The sequence below is a fragment of the Myxine glutinosa genome, chromosome 10, assembly GCF_964187855.1.
Source record: "Myxine glutinosa chromosome 10, kmMyxGlut1.1, whole genome shotgun sequence".
NCBI classification, from domain to species: Eukaryota; Metazoa; Chordata; class Myxini; order Myxiniformes; family Myxinidae; genus Myxine; species Myxine glutinosa.
The window spans coordinates 83437439-83457609 of NC_136270.1; the positions used below are offsets into that span (position 1 = coordinate 83437439).

At 50.1% G+C, this 20171-nt stretch overlaps 1 protein-coding gene across 1 annotated transcript; it reads left to right on the forward strand.

Annotated features, from left to right (window-relative positions):
* The first annotated feature begins 4989 nt into the window (after positions 1 to 4989).
* Positions 4990 to 6316, forward strand: RPP38 (ribonuclease P/MRP subunit p38). Its single transcript, XM_068126629.2, has one exon. The coding sequence runs from the start codon at positions 5042 to 5044 to the stop codon at positions 5789 to 5791; it is 750 nt and encodes a 249-aa protein (XP_067982730.1). The 5' UTR covers positions 4990 to 5041; the 3' UTR covers positions 5792 to 6316.
* Positions 6317 to 20171: the final 13855 nt, after the last annotated feature.

Consider the following 20171-nt stretch of genomic DNA (forward strand, 5'->3'; position numbering starts at 1 on the left):
CCCAACCTGTCCACCAAGATTGTTTGTTTTTTTGTATTGTTATGTGCTCCTCCCCAACCCCCTGCTCACGGTGTACCTCCGAGCCTCGAGAGGAGTCACGGCAGAAAAATGTGTTATTCTGTATGTCAAAGATCAATGGTGAAGCCACACCAATTGTTACCAACAAACAAATATTGTATTAAGATCACACAAGAATAACAGTACAATAACAATAATAATCAATTGTACAACAAATAGTATATCATTCCTGTGATGGTACCATCAGGTTCGTACAATATAACTCTCTGTGTTCCAAGTGAGCGAAAAGAAGAAGATTCCCAATGTCTCTATTCCCGGCTTCAAGCCAAAGTTGATTCCGGCTTCAAGCCAAAGTCGATCCGCTCCAGCGATCGTCAGAACGATGTCCAATCGAGATCAGAATCCCGTTCGGAGGACAGTCAGTCACGCGGCCAAAGCTGCGCAAAGGCGCCCTCAAGGCGACTGGTAAATCCAAAGGCGCCCTCCAGGCGACTGGGAAATCACACCCTCGGGTATGGACGTTTCACGGCTCACAGTCGGCGAACCTCGGATTTACCTTCAAAATCCGCGTTGCACACACACAAATCAGATAAACGTCTGAAAGCGGTGAAAACGGCTGAAGCGAAGCAAAGAAACCTTGCTCGACGCACAAAGCGCGCGAGTCAAAATGGTCGACGGCCCGTGCTCGAGACGTAACGGCCCGTGATGATTCTCTTCGGAATCGACCACAAAACCTGACGCGCAGGTTGATCTGTCACAGCGATAACAACTCTGTCACAGGAATCCCTTTCCCGGGAAACCCGAAGTTCACTAGTGACCTCCATTCGTGAACGTTTGCTCCAGAACTCGAAGCGACTAGGCTTCTTGTCCGACTTCACTCGCTCCGCCTTTTTCTCTCCTCTTCGTCCGGTTCCGGTTTTATTTAAAACATTAACTTTTTTAACTTTTGAAAATAGAAATATCTATTTCCTTTAAATGACAACAATAATAATACATGGAATCAAAAATGTTTACAGTGGATGAAAACCACAACAACGAAAGTGACGAATCCGTAACAGTATGCATAGTCGAGGCTCGTGGAAGAGCTAGCACACTGACCGGATCAGAATGCAACAGATAAAAGCAGGATACAAAACACACATGCATGGGGTGGACAAGATGGATGCAGAAGGAGACTCCAAGGAGGCAAAACTGAAAAATTAGGAGGGGGAATTTGGGTGGGGTTAACGAGGGTAGATCATGGTTTTGGGTTGGGGGTGACTTGAGATGGTGGTGCACAGCTGTCTTGAAGACCTGGAGGGAAGGATGAGATTGAAGAGTATGTGGAAGTTTGTTCCACAGGCTGGAAAAAGAGGAACAAATGAGTGGAGGTGTGCAGTGATCCTGAATTTAGATAGTTTCACCAGAAGGGGGTTGATGGTGGACCGTGTGAGCCCTCCAGAAACCTGGGAGGAGGAGGAGGAGGAGGAGGGGTGGAGGGCGACAAAGCACGGAAAGAGCAAGGGGTGCAAGACCTGAAAAGAGGTGCAAGACCTGTTGCAGAAGCACAGTCTGGGATTGTAGATCGTCATTGGGTGAAATGAAAATGTGAGTTATAAATGTAAATTGTTCTGAGAATAAGGAAATAAATTAGCTCTTTTCACAAGCCATGAATCGTGGCTCGAAAAGACCGTTTGAGTGAGTTACGTTACGAGGGTTTTGCTCACTTGCTCGGAAATTAGCGGAGACGTTCAAACCACTTGGCTTGCGGACCGGTTCAAACACAAGGCCTTAGTGTTACTTGGGTTTCATTTCTCACCGTCGCAACTCTCTTCCAATACGACTTTCCGTGGATCTGAGGTTAGCACCTGGGTGGTCCCCAATACCTGTGCTACGTCATGAGAACTGGGTGGTACTTTAACCGTGATCTTGGGTTCATGTTCATCAGGAATATTGCCAGCACTGTCGCCACGTTATTTCATCCTAAGTGCATTCACCACCCCAAATGGACTCGAGTCTTTATACTGACATAGTTTGCATTGTGGTTCAAATTTCAATATCTGTCAGTTACCTAAAATTCGATAAATAATTGTCCTGTTTTGGAACCCACTTTCTTTGTGTTTTTATTTTATTTAAATAAATAATTTATCACCCGTTACTGTTCACTTTTAACAATGGGAGAATATTTCACAATGTCCTGCTTTCAGGCCATTTCCCTCTTGCATTTTCACGACTAGAAAGCCCTACTCCGTTCAGGAGGGGTGTGAGTAGTGAGAGGGGGTGGCTATTGATCCCCTCTGTCTGCAGTAAGGGGGGGGGGGGGGCGGTCTGTAAACCACTTGAACTGTGGCACGTGTACAGAATACAATTGAAAGTCGTCTCACACGCAGGGGGGGGGGGGGGGGGGTAGATATGTTTGTGCCCACCACCTGACCCTGGGTAGTACCAACATGTATGCAAAACTTGGTGGATATTGGGCCAGCCCTGTATTTATGCCTCCATTGACTAAGTCGTCATGGGCATGTTTTTGGGGTTGTCCGTTTGGCTGTCCGTTCATCTGTGATAGGTTTTTGTTACCGCAACTTAAGAACGGCTCAAGGGATCTCAGTCAAACTTGTATGTATAATGGTACATGTATGTATAATATTATAAAGTTTAGATGTTGGGCTTCACAAGAGGTCAGAGGTCCAGTTGACCGCCTCAAGCCGGCACACTTGGACGTCGACCAACCACCACGGTTGGCCCTTCCTCCGTGGCGAGGCCGCCCCCCGTCCACGGTTCCCCCCGCTCGACCACCCACTACCACACCGGACCCCCCCCCCCCCCCCACGACCCTCCAGGGGTTGCTTTGGCCGGGTCATCAGGACCCCCCTTAAATTGACCCTGCCGGTGCAAGTCGATTCCGGGGGGGGGGCGCGTGTAGCGGTTGCCGCTGAGCATACACAATCGCCTTACACCTGCCGAAGACGCAACCAGGGAGCGATCACTGTACCGGGCTCGCCCAGGCCGCCCGGGCATGTCCAGACTCGCCTTTCCCGGGCATGTCCAGACTCGCCTTTCCCGGGCTCGCTCAGGCCGCCCGGGCATGTCCAGACTCGCCTTTCCCGGGCATGCCCAGACTCGCCTTTCCCGGGCAAACGCTCCGGCATGACGTGTTTGATTGTGCTTATATATATTGCTACCCGATAAACGGGTGAACCAGAGAGTGTGCTGGGTTCTGTACGAATAAACAAGCTTTGAACTCAACCAAATGGCCTCGTTCTCTCGCCTTCCGCGACTCCTAAAGTATAATGTAGAGTAATGGGATTCGGGCAGAGCGAAGCATGGTCGAGGCCGTTTATTCCTGGTATGTGAAACACTCTGCCACCCATACCTGCAGAAAACTGACTTTTTGGAACGCCGGCCGCATTTTCCATCCAATTGTCAAGAAACTTTGTTAAAACACTCTCCATGGGTAGCCGCTCATATGTTGATAGTTTGGTGTCAATCGCTCAAGCGGTTGTGGAGAAAGCTGATTTAAAAGTGACCTGGAGAGCATCTGAAAATGCAAAGCCCATCCCCGTCTGTTTCAGTTTGTATCAGGTGTCTTCTTCTTCTTCTGTATGATCAAAATAACGAAAACAGTTTAAAAAAGAAATACAAAATTGATGATTTTATGGAGCCTTGAACTTTAATTTAGACCTTTTGATCTAAAAAAAACAATCAGCTTCTGGCTTTTGATTGGTGAACCAATCCAGTGACCCAATATGCAAATTCTTAAAATTTCAGGTCAATCAGACAAAAATTGCTTTTTATGTCATGACCTTTGACGTTTTGACAAAATTATTAATTTTCTCCATATCATAAAGCTTTGTGAAAATTTGATGACAAAACTCAAATGGTAAATTGAAATTTCAGGTCGATTGGATGAAAATTGATGATTTTATGTGACGCTGACCTTTGACCTTTTGACAAAATTATTAATTTTTCTCCGTATTATAATAAAGCTTTGGTGAAAACTTGATGACAATATCTCAAATATTGGTTTAAAAAAAAAGTTACGGGCCGTGCAGACAAACAAATAAATGATTGCAAAACCCCATATCGTGCTGCGCAGGGGCCGCCGGGACGGCCTAAAAAAGGAGAAAGTGTGCGCGGGAAAAAGGGCCTCCTTTCCCAACAGGGTCAAGGGTGGTTGTGAACGACTTTTACCACACGAATACTGTATAGTTATTGTAATTTATGCAAGAAAAACAGGGGAAGAGAGGGATTTAGTTCGGGGTCACCAAATGATACAACTTTACACAACCGTTCTGATGAAGTGTCAGCAGGGGGTGCTGCATCTCGGAGCATCCCGTCATTGGAGAGCCGTCTGTGTCGTCTGCATTCAGTTACTCCCCGACAAAGTTGGCCATTGTATGCTGGTGACTGTCTAAACACCGTATAACTGTAGAAGTCAAGTTGATGGTGTAAACTGTAAATTATGGGTTTATACTTTATTTGGACATTTATTTGTAAGAATTAAAATTCATGGATTACTTGATGGCGTCGAGATTCCGTCCAAATACACGATGTTTTCTTGTATGTATAAAAAGTTATTACGTTGGCTGGTCATCACAATGTAAGTCAAAAAACTACGGATACTTATGCGGTGTATAAGGTTCAGGAGTACCTGCGTATCTGGTCTACATTCTCTTCGTCGCGATTTTTTTTGTATTATATTATCTACCACGATAATGACATTCCGTCCGTATGTTTTGTAGAATTAGGGTGTTCGGACACGGCGTAACCGGTTTTTAGAGTGTAAAGCCATTAATATGGATTCTTATAAATCGAAATTTCATTTATTTTGTTTACCCCCTGCGAGAGTGCGTTGTTGCTTCCCTCTCGTGTATCGTACTATGCCGGTACCGCACGTGTGACTGAACCTCCCCTCAGATGAAAGAACATTAAATCGTGAAACAACAACAACCCAACCCATTTCCGGGTTGCTAAGGCACGTGCTCTAACGGGTTTCCGGTTTGTCCTGTCGTCGCCGCACGACTGGCACGAGAGACGCTTTACCATGGATTCTACTCGAGGACGGAAGGTGAAGGGCGGTCATGTCCGAGCTCGCTTCTCGCTGGACGAGCCGTTCCAAGCCATGTGGCCCGAACTCTCGAAGCCCATCACCGAGGCTGTGAACGATCTGCTGAGCGCAGCCCTAACCGCGGCGTCGCTCCGTCGGAACCGTGCCGACCCGCGAGAATGGCGGTCTCGGAATGACGCCGGCGCGACGACCGAGGCCCGAGAGGAAGAGCAGCCGAGCGGGTGGAGCTCACGCGGTGTTCGGAGTGAACTCGCCATCGGGACGAACGAAGTGCTCAGGGCGCTGGAGCGGGACGCGCTCGGTCTCGTATTGTTGTGCGGGGACGCACGGTCTCGGGTCCTGAGCCGGCAGCTCCTGCTGCTCTGCGTCTCCAGGGCCGTTCCCGCGGCCAGGTTGCCGGGCCTGGGGGCACGAACCGCAGCGGCGCTCGCTCTGCGCTCCGTACTGGCCCTGGGCTTTCGCAGGGACTGCCCGACATTTGCGGACACTGTGCAGGCAATCTCGCCGCTGCTGCCGTCGCCCCACGTGCCCTGGCTGAGCGAGCCTCGAGCCGGGGGGACTCCGAACTTGCACGCCTCTCATGAGACTGGTCCATCCGGGGAGCCGAATCGCCCAAACCCGGGATTGCTCCCTCCGCGAGTTCTGCGAAGCCTTCCCAACCCGAGCAAGGCGAATAAAAAGAAAAGGAAGAAAGTGAAGAAGATCAAGAGGAAGAAAGTCAAGTGATATCGAATAAATGATACTTTGGTAATATTTGTACTCTTGATCTCGCACACCTGTACCTAGAGCTACCACACTGTATCACCTGTACCTAGAGCTACACCCGTAGCACCTATACCTGGAGCAACGACACCTGTAGCACCTGTATCTGGAGCTACACCTGTAGTGGTGCCAATATTTTCTCTGGGATGGATGAGGATTTGGGAATTGTGGATATTTAAGACTATTTAATGGTCAATTGAAAGGAATAAACCAAAGCACTCTGTAGGTGTGGAACAGTCTTGATGCCAGTGGTACAAGGTCCAGAAGACCACAGCTCTGAACTTGCTTGGGACATCTTTGGGAGGTGTGTTTCTGGTCGCAGAGTCTGCCCACAGTCTCGCCATCAAATGGAAGTCACCTATCAGGGTCGAAGAGTGATCCAACAACCCACAGCGAGACCTGGATTGTCTTATGTGGTCAATGACAAGATTGATATTGGGTTAATTGGTGGTCACGTTGATAAAATAAAAAAACATTTGTGTTGATGTTTATCTGTCTCATCATTCGACTAGTGTTGCCAATCTGCACTCATTTTAGACAGCCCTGTTATTTTTAAACGGTGAAGCCGCTTCAATATTTGGCTGTGTTCTTCCATCCATCCATCAAAAATGAATAAGACAAACCTTTGATCCCACCCTGTTTAATCATAAATAGTTTGAAAGGGTTCTAAAGTTGTTGTTCTCCTCCTCTTCCCTTTTTAAGGGGTGAGGTCCAATGACACCAAGCTCCTGCCCAACCTTAACCACAAGCCTCCTCCACTCCCCCTCTGTCCTCAGGCAACTCTCTCCCCCTCCAATCACTCCCACCTTACTGATATCCCTCTTTACACAATCCTCCCATCTCACCACGGTCTACCTCTTCCTCCGACCTTGTTCCCTAAACCTATCCGCTCTCTTTGCCATTCCCTCTTCTCCCATCGGCACCAAATGTCCTGCCCATCTCAGCCGTCATTTCACCAATCGAACTCATCTGCACACCAATCTCCTCAGTTCATCCATTCTCCTTCTATCCACCCTCTTCCTACTGGCAATCCTGACCCAGTTGTTCTCGTAAACCTGCAGCCTGTGTTGTGTCTCTGTCAGTCCCACCGTTTTCAGACAGTGAAGGGAGACCAGGGTTACACACGACATCAGAACCTTTCCCTTCAATTTCCTTGGAATCTTTCTGTCTGCCATTCTTTGTCTCCACCCTCCACACATTCGCACCCACCTGAATCCTCCGCACCTCTGCCTCTGACCTAACCTCCCCGTTCACTGTTCCCCCCAGATACCCAAACCTATTTCCTTGTCTGATTTCCTTCTCCTCTAACCCAATTTTTTTTTTTTTGGGATACAGGATCGAGGCTCGTGAAAGAGCTAACAATTATCACACAAAAAAAATCAAACACAAACAAAACATATAATAAGGGTAGAGGTAGACGAGATGGGGAGAGAAAGGGAAGCATACAAACACAACATTTGTGAGCAAGGACATTGGGAGATCTGTGGGAGGGCTTGGGGGGAGGAGGCGTGGGAAGGGTGGGAGAAGTATAAAACACAAGGACACTGCAAGGACCTCCAGGAAGGAAGTTGGTATTTCAAAAACGTGAAACGGGTGAAATTAGTGGGGGTAGAAAAGATCAAGGTTTTGGATGGGGGAAGATAAGAGATGGTGGTGAACAACTTTTTTGAAGACCTAGAGGGAGGATTGGGATTGAAGAGAGAGAGTGAGGGAGTTTGTTCCAGAGGCGGGAGAAAAGAGGAATGAAAGAGTGAAGGTGAGCAGAGAGTCTTGATTTTGGCAGTTTAACCATAAGAGGGTTGCAGGCAGACCTTGTGCGACCTGTAGGAATATTTGCGGGACAGAACCCAGAGAGCTGGGGGGCCAAGGCCAGAGAGGAGTCGGTAGAAGACGGAAAGACCACCAACCTGCCTGTGGCGAGTGAGTGAGAGGCCCTTGGAGTAAGCTTCATCGCAGGAGATTCCAATGATTCTGAAAGCTTTGGTTTCATCAGCGTGAAGACGAGCTAGGTGTGAGGCAGGAGAACCGGCCCAGAGGGGAGAGCAGTATTCCATTGAGCTGTGCATGAAAGCCTTGTATGTGGTGAGGAGCTCAGGTGTGCCAAGGAAGGACTTCGCACGACGGAGGATGCCCAGTCGGCGACTGGCTTTGGAGGCCAGCTTTGAAATGTGGTTTTCCCAGGAAGGATCATGGCAGATAGTGAGGATATTCATTTAATTTCTCTGCTGCCCAATCTACATCTTCTCCAGGCTCATTTTCAGTCCATGTTTTTCAAATGCCTCCTTCCATTCCCCCAGTACTTCCTGCATCTCCCACCTACTCCACCACAACAGCAAGATTGTCCGCATACAATATCCTCACTTGAATACCACTCATGTTTACCTTCCTGCTTACCAGCTCCATCACCATGATAAACAGAAGTGGGCTGAGTGAGCTTCCCTGCCTCAAACCGATGTTCACGCTGAACACGTCCGACATACCAGGACAAACTAAAACTCTTCCCTTCATTCCCTTGTGCATCCCTTCCACCAACCTCACTTCTGCCTCCGGCATTCCAATCCATCTCAGTGCCGCTATCACCATCTCTCTCGGGACAGTGTCGATAGGCCTTCTCCAGATCCACAAATCCCATTGCCATTTCACCTTGAACCTCCAACATCTGCACCAGCTGTCTCAGCGTGAACATCCCATCTGTCATTAACCCTTTCTGAACCCATGTTCTGCTGCACTTCTCCTATCTTCTCCACACTCCTCTTTATCCTCCTGTCCAGAACCCTCTCCAGCACCTTCATGACATGACTAAGGAGTGTAATGCTCCTCTACTTCCCTGGATGTTGAACATCCCCATTTCCTTTCCATATGGGCACAATTAACCCTGTCCTAGATGGTAGTTCTAATGGATTCTAAGGGGTAATTTTAATGGGGTTTAAAGGATAATTTTAATGGGTTCTAAAAGGTCATTTTAGAGGTTTTAAAGGGTAATTTTATCGGGTTCTAAAGGGTGATTTTAGAAGGGTTCGAAATGGTACTTCTGATGGGTTCTAAAGTGTAATTTTAATGGGTTCTAAAGGGTAATTTTAATGGGTTCTAAAGGGTAATGTTAACGGATTCTAAAGGGTGATTTTAATGGGTTCAAAAGGGTGATTTTAGAATTCTTCCAAAGGGTAATTCTGATGGGTTCTAAAGGGTAATTGTAATGGGTTCTAAAGGGTAATTTTAATGGGTCTGAAGGGTAATTTTAGTGGGTTCTAAAGGGTGATTTTAGAAGGGTTCTAAAGGCTAATTTTAATGGGTTCTAAAGGGTAATTTTAGAAGGGTTCTAAAGGGTAATTCTGATGGGTTCTAAAGGGTAATTCTATGGGTTCTAAAGGGTAATTCTAATGGGTTCTAAAGGGTAATTCTAGCGGTTATGAAGGCTAATTCTAGAGGTTATAAAGGGTAATTCTGATGGGTTCTAAAGGGTAATTTTAGAGGGGGTTTAAAGGGTAATTCTGATGAGTTCTAAAGGGTAATTTTAATGGGTTCTAAAGGGTAATTATAGAAGGGTTCTTAAGGGTATTTACAGAAGGGTTCTAAAGGGTAATTTTAATGGGTTTTAAAGGGTAATTCTAATGGGTTCTAGAGTAATTCGAAAGGGTGATTCTGAAGGGTAAGTCTGAAGGGTTTCGTTAGTTTCAAGGCTCTTAGTTAGGGCATTTTATAATTTTTTTGAAAAATCTGTGAAAAAATTGCTTACCAATAGCTTTCTTCACCAATGTGTTCATGTAGGTGTCTACAAACACCTCTCAATTTATTCCTTCCCAAATCCTTGGGGAAAAGTCAAAATTCAAAATGGCGTCCAAAATGGAAAAATTGTGGATAAAGTCATAGTTTGGCCAGAAATTTAATACTTAATATGGGGAAGAAACCACAAAAATATTGTTCTAGGACAATTGTGAACTCTTGCTAAGCATATTTGTATTATTATCTTGCTTTATATCCAAGATGGTGGCCAAAATGATGTCCAAAATGGCCGCTAAAATGTGAAAATTGTGGATAAAGTCATAGATTGGCCAGAAATGTAATAATTATTATCTTGCTTCAATAATAGGTGTCTACTGAGACCTCTCAATTGATTCAGTATGGAAGGGGATGTAATAGCTGCACCTGGCCATGGCTTGAGGTGTTTCATCTGTGATGATCCTGGGACTGAGATGCAGAAGCTGTCAAAAGTCACCCAAAAAGGCCACTCACAGATGTTATCATATTCTGTGCGTGGACGATGCGGCGCTGATCAGGAGACTAAATGAGGACTGGAAAAACGGAGATGACCCCAAGTTGAGATATCATTTGGATTGCAGAACCGAGTTATACAATCGTGTGAAAAGTATATCCACTGCAACTGCAACTGCTAATCGTAAGTTTTTAGATTATCATTCAGAAGAAGTAGCCACTTGCAGAGATTTCGATCCCAATCTGTTATAAGTTGTGATGTTGCAAATGAAGAAAAACTAACCAAAACTACCTTTCTACACAATCCATTCCCTAGGACAAGACGAGGAGGACCGAAGGTCAGGCAGGATGAAAAGACGACGGGTATTCTCTGGGTCAAGTACTTCAAGTGCCGGCAGCTCCAAGTCCAAAACCCCATCAGTACACCTTGTCTACCGTGATGTTTGTATTTGTCTCTATTTGATAAAGACCAGAAGTTGCGAAAGCCAGACAAGGCTGCCCTAGCAAGGGTCCTGAAAGCATTTGTGGAACCCGTTGAACAACACCCCTGCACGAGCCTGGTGATTGATGGTGGGTGGCCCCTGCACAACGTCAGATGGGAGGCTAAGCTCACCTGGAAGGACATCGCTGAGAGCTACCAACAGTTTGTGAAGTCCATGGGGAGCCATTGCCTCAGGATCACTGTGGTCTTTGACGGATACGGCAGCTCCACCAAGGACCATGATCACCTGAGACGAACAAAGAACGCATGCTGCGACATTCTGATTCGCCCAGACGATCTCGAACCTTCTAACCACGCCCTGTGACGCAGTGTTGCCGCCACCACCTCTGAGCCCTGATTGGTGGCTCGTGCTTACCGTCAGCCCTCTGCCGCCCCTCATTCGGCTCCGCCCCGACCCTCCTCGGCCTGCCTCGTGTTAATTCGCCCAAAATGAACCAAAGTCAGCGCAAAGGGGCATGAGGCTAGGGAGGATGGAAAGTCGGTAGAAGTAGGACCTATTCTCCTGACTCTACTCAACGCAGAACTAACATAGGAAAAGGACTAAGCTCACAAACACGAAGAGATGACTATACTATCGCGAGGCTGCATGTTGCTTGTGTGACTAACTATGAGGGGGAAATTTTAACCTTTATTATACTGACTGTACAAAACTCAAAACCGCAACAATATATTAATATTATAGTATTAATTTGTGAGTGGAATCATGAATGATGCTGTTTGGAATGAAAATATATCCAATGTGCTCTCAATGCCTGACATTCGACTGAAGGTGGCACAGGAATGTGGAATTTATTGGAAAAAATTTGATACTTACATTATTTGCTGACGAGTCACACTAACCACCCAGGTCATACTATCCTCTTCAACTAAAGTATCAAACAAGTAGATGAAAAAACGTTTTTGTTTTTTTTACTGGTGGGTTCTATTTTTTAGTTATTTATTTATTTATTCATGGGAGCATATTTATTTATTTATTTATATATATATATATATATGCGAGATTTACCTGTGGGTCCGCGCACAGTCTTCAACCTGCGAAAAGTAACTCGCAAACGAAAACGGAATTATGTACAAAAAGAAACGTTTATTTTATGGAACCCGATACAAAGAAACGCGCCGGTAAATAAATAATGTTCCAAAATCAGGATGTCCCCACACCAGACTTCTAAAACAAACACAAAGGAGAATTTACAAAAGGAACCGCGTCGTCGTGTTCTGCATGTTGCTGGCTTAGCTCTGTCTGGCTACAGTGTCAAGGATCGTCAGGGATGAGCACCGTCGTCCAACGCAGGCCTTCCCGCACCCCTGTTCACCAGGCCTCGATGCATCCTTGCTCGTGCTCTGCCAGGCCAACCATGCCAACCGCTCGCCCCGGTCCCGTCCGCTGGCGTGCCACCGTTCTTCCGCGCGACTCGAAAGGGTCGCGCGCCGTTCGTTCCTCCGGCCGTGCCTGGCTCCGTCCACGCAGATTCACTCGCTTGGCGTCCAGAACGGAAAGGCAAGAGCGACGAGATCAGAGGACAAGAAAAAGGCAAGGTAATTTCGAGGAGCGCAAGGGAAGTTCAGGGCAAGCAGAATGTCTAGCGCAAGAGGCAGTCCACAGCAAGAGGGCAAAGGGAGAGGTCGATGCTGACAGAGCCAAAATGCGACTGCTCGCTATCGGATCCACAACGAGAAGCTTGCAAAATGCCAGCGAGCGAGTTGTTTTATCGCTCGGCGTCTGACGTCAGATCTCTCCCTCTGCCAATCAGTGCGTCGCTTCTTTGTGGCCTTTCATGGCTTCCACACGTCCATGCGCTACTCCCCCAATGAGCGCGTCGCTTGTTGGTAGTGTTTCGCGCCCTCCACACTGATTGGCTGAGCGTGTCGCACCTTTGGTGTTATGTCATTGTGTGGCACGTCCTTCATCTTCATTACTCTCCAATCAGAGACCTGCTTCCAACTCGCCCCTCCCCCCTGTCAATCACGAGTTCTCCGGGCCGTGGCTCTCGGCCTGCCTGTTTGATGTTTGCTTATCATGCCGGCGTTGTGCGCGGCCGCTTCTGGTCTGTTCGTCCGTAAGTCATTGTGGCGGCGGGGGAATTTAATTAATGTGGTGCTCTATTGGGCCGAGCTAATGTATGTGATGTGTTGCCATAAGGGACACTGGAATGATCACAGAGGGGACGACACACCAGGGAATTAGCATAAACCCTAGAACTACTTAACATGCCCCATTCCTCGTAATGGGGACGAAGATACACCTTAATCCGACAAACCGGGCTCGACAAGTCCCTGACTTACGTACATCGAGATGATTTTTCTTTTTCGCGACATCGGAGCACCTACCTATGCAGATCTACCTAGATCTATATATGCCTCTACCCCACCGACATAACAATATTTTTTAAATTTTATTCATACACACTTTTATTATTTAAAAAAAGTTTTAAACCTTTTTTTTAATTTAATTTAATTTTTTTTTTTAATTAAATTTTGATAGATGAAAATGTAACAGAAAAGAGGACTGTGGGCCAAATTTCAGCTCTCTTGGACGTATGGAACCTAGAAAATGAACCGCTCAAAGATTTGAAACGGGACAAACAAAGTTCAGATGAAGTTAAATAAAAGTGTGCAACTAGAACGGCACTCAGGAGAGAGAGCATGCCTCCACCTGGTGAACAGTTTATGTTTTGTATCCCACTGATCGGCCGGCTCTGAATTCGGACCTGAACCAAAATCTAATCGGCTTGTTCTTGTCACCGAACCATCTCATCTACCAAGTTTATTCATAACTCGTCCATAACCTTTTTCAATATCATGTTCTAATATCGCTTTTCACCCGATCTCTGAATGGTGAAGAATCACTTAAAAATTAACGAATTATTGTAGCCGAATCCATATTCACATCTTCACCAAAATCGAAATGATTAGTCCTTTTCACACACAACCTGTCCAACAAGTTTCGTCCAAATCCATCCATAACTTTGAGATATCCTGCTATGTATCGTTTTTGGCCCTATCTCCCAATGGTGAAGCATCACTTAAAAAATTCTAGTCGCCGGATCCGAATGCTGATCGTCACCAAAATCTAACCATTTGATCCTTGTCACTCACATACGCTACATCTCTGCCAAATTTCGTCCGAATCCGTCCACAACATTTTGAGATATCTTGTTCACAAACAAACAGAGACAGACAGACAAACATACAGGGGTAAAACGTAACTTCCATCCACCTTTTAGTCAGGTTCACTATGTTTTTTCGTTCAAAATTTTTGGAGATTAGCAAAACTACACATTTTTGGAATATTCGGAGCATGAGGAATCCAAAAATTAATGTTGGCATTTGCGTCGACACCTTTGCGAAAATGACACTCAGGACAGTGATGAAGATCTGTAAAAGCATATTCCTGAACGGTATAGACCTAGTAGATCCTGTGTATAGGACTTATAGTTCAATCTGATACTAACAAGGCTGCTTTCTTGCTTTATAAACCCATACCTATAACTTCAAAGAACTTGCAATATTGTAGCGGCTACCGCTGGGTTTACACAATCGCCTTGCACCTACCAAGGACGCGGAGCGATCACCATGCCGGGCTCGTCCAGGACGCCCGGGCAGGCCCGCTCTCGACTTGCCAGGCCGCGTCCGGGACGCCCGGCCACGCCCCCTCTCGCCTTTCCTGGGCAAACGCTCCGGGATAATGTGTGTATATATATTGCTGCCCGATAAACGGGCTTTTTAGAGAGTACCCGAGTTGTTTTGTGACAATAAAGAAACTCGGACGAATTCCAGCTTTTTGTCGCGTCCATTCTTCTGATTGACGTGGGAGCACGGCTCCTACATTGGTGACCTACCGACATGGACACGGCAGTTGCCCTCAAACTGCCTACCTTCTGGGAGGCTCACGCGGCGGTTTGGTTCACCCAGGCGGACTCCCTGTTCGCTCTGCGAGGCATCACGGCCGACGACACCCGCTTCCACCATGTGGTAGCAGCGCTCGGTTCAGCCACCGCAGCCCGCGCCCTGAGCCTCCTCGAGAGCCCGCCAGCCGTTGACAAATATGGCGCGATTAAAAAGCTCCTCCTCGACGCTTTCGCCCTCTCATCGGCGGAACGCACACGGCGCCTGCTCGACCTGCCCGAGCTCGGAGACACGCGCCCGTCCGAGCGAATGGACTACATGCTTTCGCTGCTCGGCGAGCACTCTCCGGCATTCCTGTTCCGGGAGCTGTTCCTCCGTCAGCTGCCTAGCCCGGTACGCCTCGCCCTGGCGAGCACGACGATCACGGATCCCCGCGCCCTCGCCAGGGAAGCCGACAAGATCTCTGCGGCAGGCCAACGCATTGCAGCAGCGACCTGGGGCCCACCGCCGTCCGACGCAACGCCCATGGCGCCCGAGCACCCGGCACGGTCGACGACCGAACTGCCGACGCAATTGGCGGCCGCTACGCCGAGCCGACCACCTCCGGCACGACGACCGGGGCCTCCACCTGACCAAGCGTGGTGTTACTATCATGCCAGGTTCGGACAGAAGGCCCGGATGCCGACCCCCGTGCACCTTCGGCAAACCGGGAAACGGCCGGGCCGGCGTTCATTACCAGCCATGAGCCAACGGGTGACGGGTGACACAACGGGTGCCACACGGGCAACTTACTTTTCATCATGGACAAAGCGTCCAGACGGCGCTTCCTGTGCGACACCAGCGCCCAACTGAGCGTCATACCCGCCTCTGATCAGGACAGGCAGTCTGCGGTTTGCGGCCCCTCCTTGGTTGCGGCCAACGGATCGGCCATCCGCACCTTCGGCCCGCGCAACGTCACCCTCTGCTTCGGCGGCCAACGCTTTACTTGGACGTTTGTAACCGCAAGCGTGCCCATGGCTCTGCTAGGCGCCGACTTCCTCTGTGCACACGGACTGCTGGTGGACGTCCAACGGCGTCGCCTCATCAACGCCGAGACCTTCAGCTCCCTGGTATGCACATTGAGCAGCTCCGCTCCGACCGAGCTGGCATGCACCCTCCCGGCGGCGAACGAGTTTGCTCGCCTGCTCACGGAGTTCCCGGCCCTCACGCGGCCGACGTTTTCGGCCGTCGCAGTACGACATGGGATCGAGCACCACATACCAACCACGGGCCCACCGGTCTACGCCAGAGCCCGCCGCCTCGACCCAGCCAAGCTCGCCATGGCCAAAGCCGAGTTCGACGCTTTGGAACACCTCGGCATCGTGCGGCGCTCCGATAGCCCGTGGGCTTCGCCACTACACATCATCCCAAAACCAGGGGGCGGCTGGCGCCCATGTGGCGACTACCGCCGCCTTAACGACGCTACCACCCCCGACAGGTATCCGATCCCGCACATCCAAGACTTCTCCGCCCGTCTGGCAGGACGGGTCATTTTTTCAAAAATCGATCTAATACGGGGATATCACCAGGTACCTGTCAGGGCGGCCGACGTCCCTAAAACGGCCGTCATCACGCCGTTCGGCTTGTTCGAATTCCTGCGGATGCCGTTTGGCCTCAAGAACGCGGCTCAGGCATTCCAGCGCTTGATGGACGGCGTGCTGCGTGACCTGCCGTTCCTCTTCGTTTACCTGGACGACGTCCTCGTCGCCAGCACGTCCCAGGCCGAGCACCTCCTCCACCTCCGAACACTGTTCGGGCGCCTCAGCGAGCACGGCCTCATCGTCAACCCGGCCAAATGCCACTTCGGCACGACGGCCGTTGATTTTTTGGGCCACCACATCACCAAGAACGGGGCCGTGCCGCTGCCAACCAAGGTCGAGGCCATCACCACGTTTCCGCATCCCCGCTCCATAAAGGCCCTGCAGGAATTCCTAGGAATGGTGAATTTCTATCACCGCTTCGTGCCCCGCGCTGCTCAACTCATGCGGCCCCTCTACGAAGCCCTCCGGGGCAAGCCGGCCAAGCACGACGTCGTCTGGTCCACAGCAATGGACTCGGCCTTCAACAGCTAAAAGCGGGCCCTCGCCGACGCAACACTGCTCGCTCACCCGGTGCTCAACGCTCCCATCGCCCTCACAACGGATGCCTCCGACTACGCGGTGGGCGCAGTACATGAGCAATGGGTGAACGGGGTTTGGAAGCCACTCGCTTTTTTCAGCCGGCAGCTCCGGCCGAACGAGCTCAAATATAGCACGTTTGACCGTGAGCTCCTCGGTCTACACCTGGCCGTTCGCCATTTCCGCCACCTCCTGGAGGGCCGACCCTTCACGGCGTTCGTCGACCACAAGCCGTTGGTTTACGCAATGGCCAAGGTCACGGAGCCGTGGGCGGCCCGCCAACAGCGCCACCTCTCCGCCGTGTCGGAGTTTACCACGGACATCCGGCACGTCGCCGGCAAAGACAATGCCGTGGCCGACTGTCTTTCTCGGGCCAGCGCGAACGCGGTCCACCTCGGTGTGGACTTCGCGCTTATGGCGGCGGACCAAACCACCGACACCACGGTGCAAGCCCTCCGGGCGGCGGACACGGGCCTCCGCCTGGCCGACATCCCCTTCGCGGACACTGTCCTGCTCTGCGACGTCTCCCAAGGCCAGCCTCACCCCATCGTGCCCGTTACCTGGCAACGCCGCATCTTCGCCTCCCTCCACGGCCTTTCCCACCCGGGCCGGAAAGCTTCCCAGAAGCTGGTGTCGGCGCGATTCGTCTGGCACGGCCTTCGACGGGACGTCCGCGATTGGACCAGCACCTGCACAGCCTGCCAACAGGCCAAGGTCCACCGACACACCCAGGCCCCGCTGGCACCTTTCACCGTGCCCGAACGACGTTTCGACCACGTCAACGTGGACCTGGTGGGCAACCTCCCCCCATCACAGGGGTTCACACACCTGCTCACCATGGTGGACAGGACCACCAGGTGGCCGGAGGCCGTTCCCCTCGTCTCCACCACCACCGCCGACGTGGCGCAGGCTTTCATCGCCACCTGGGTCGCCTGCTTCGGCGCACCGGCAGACATCTCGTCGGACCGCGGACCGCAGTTCACCTCCGAGCTGTGGGGCGCGGTCGCCCGCAACCTGGGGGTCAAGCTTCACCGTACTACGGCCTACCACCCCCAAGCCAACGGGTTGTGCGAGTGATTCCACCGCTCCATGAAGGCCGCGCTCATGGCCGGCCTTCAGGACGGCGGTTGGGCCGACCGGCTGCCGTGGGTCCTTTAGGGCCTCCGCACGGCCCCCAAGGAGGACCTCCGGGCATCCACCGCTGAGTTTGTCTACGGCCAGGCGCTACGCGTCCCGGGCGAATTCGTGCCCGACGCTACCAGTCCCTGGTCCGCAGCTCACCAGCGCTCGGACCTCCAGGAGGCCGCCCGACGGTTTGCCCCCGTGTCAACGTCCCACCACGGTGACCCCCAGTCCTACGTCCCCCCAGCGCTTCGCACAGCGGAGTACGTTTTTGTGCGTCATGACGCACATTGGGGGCCACTCCGGCCGCCGTACGACGGACCCTTCCGGGTCCTGCGACAGGACGACAAGTCGTTCGTCATCGACATCGGCGGCAGGTCGGACCGGATTGCGGTGGACCACCTCAAGCCGGCGCACGTGGACATCGACCAACCACCACGGTTGGCCCTTCCGCCGCGGCGAGGCCGCCCCCCGTCCACGGTGCCCCCCACTCGACCGCCCACCACCACACCGGACCCCCCCCCCCCCACGACCCGCCAGGGGTCGCTTCGGCCGGGTCATCAGGACCCCCCTTAAATTGACCCTGCCGGTGCAAGTCGATTCTGGGGGGACGTGTGTAGCGGCTACCGCTGGGTTTACACAATCGCCTTGCACCTACCAAGGACGCGGAGCGATCACCATGCCGGGCTCGTCCAGGACGCCCGGGCAGGCCCGCTCTCAACTTGCCAGGCCTCGGCCGGGACGCCCAGGCATGCCCGGGCACGCCCGGCCATGCCCGCTCCCGACTTGCCAGGCCACGTCCGGGACGCCCGGCCACGCCCCCTCTCGCCTTTCCCGGGCAAACGCTCCGGGATAATGTGTGTATATATATTGCTGCCCGATAAACGGGCTTTTTAGAGAGTACCCGAGTTGTTTTGTGACAATAAAGAAACTCGGACGAATTCCAGCTTTTTGTCGCGTCCATTCTTCCGATTGACGTGGGAGCACGGCTCCTACAATATCATGTATTATGTAATACAGTTATATCACAAATATAAAGACAATGGTTTTCAATTACCTTTGTTTGTTGCTTTTCTATAATCCTGAGCACTATTTTGAGGCCTTTATTGGATTGCTTAACCCAGAAAACATAGGATTAGCATATTTAATTAAGTTTCTCGGTTGACTAGAAGCCGAGATCGCGCAAAATATGTATTTTATGGCGGCCATTTTGAAAATCCAAAATGGCGGCCATGCAGGTGTCTGTGCAAATGCCAACATTGATTTTCGGATTCTCCATGCTCTGATGATTCCAAAAATGTACAGGTTTGCTCATCTCCCAAAATTTTGAACGAAATTATATTTGTTAATATCGTATACAAAAAAGAAAAAAAAAAAGAAAAAAAAAAGAACCTGACTATTTGGTGGCGGAGGTAATAATAACAAGCCCGGCAACGCCATTGTCAGACTCAGTCTTGTTCTATTCAACAATATAATCTTCTTGTTTGTCTGTCTGTCTGTCCACACAGAATAGATAAGATTTTCTCTGCAAACGTTGGTCCGATTGACAGGAAATTTTCACCAAAGGTGTGGCTCCTCCTGTAGAATATTTTTTAATGATAATTATGACGTCATAGATCACGTGGTACGGCCGCTATCTTGGAAAAACCGAAAAACTTGCACCTCTATATCTCCGAAAGCGCAGCAAAAAAAAAATTGAGACTTGGCTCATTGAAAAGAATGCTCCATGGGGAATAAAATATGTTAATGAGGATGTCATAGGTGCTTTCATTACGACTATAATTCAACAAGTGCAAAACTTCATCCGATCAAGGTGAAATTCCTTGAGCATCATCTTGGGATAAATTGGTGGGGAAAATGTTTTTTTTGTCATGGGTCAAGTGGTTCAGCCGCCGTATTTTTTTTTTTTGTATCCAAGATCGAGACTCGTGTAAGAGCTAACATCAATCACAAAAAAAAAAAACCGGCACACAAAACATACAATAAAGGGAGCGGGAGACAATATGGGGAGAGAGGGAAGCACACAAGTACAACAGCAGAGAACGGGGACATCGTAAGATCTGTGGTGGGGGGGGGGGGGGGAGGGCTTGGGGGGAAGAGGCATGGGAAGGCGGGGGGGGGGGGAGGTATAAAACACATGGACACTGCTAGAACTTCCAGGAAAGAGGTCGGTATTTCAAAAAAGTGGATCTGGGGGTGAATGAACGGGGGTAAAGAAGATCAAGGTTTTGGATGGGGGACGATAGGAGATGGTGGTGAACAGCTGTTTTAAAAACCTGGAGGGAGGAGTGGGATTGAAGAGAGTGAGGGAGTTTGTTCCAGAGGCGGGAGTAAAGAGGAGTGAAGGTGAGCAGAGTCTTGATTTTGGCAGTTTAACCATAAGAGGGTTGCAGGCAGATCTTGTGTGACCTGGAGGAATATTTGGGGGACAGAGCACAGATAGAGCTGGGGGCGCAAAGCTGGATAGGAGTCGGTAGAAGACAGAATGACCACCTACCTGCCTGCG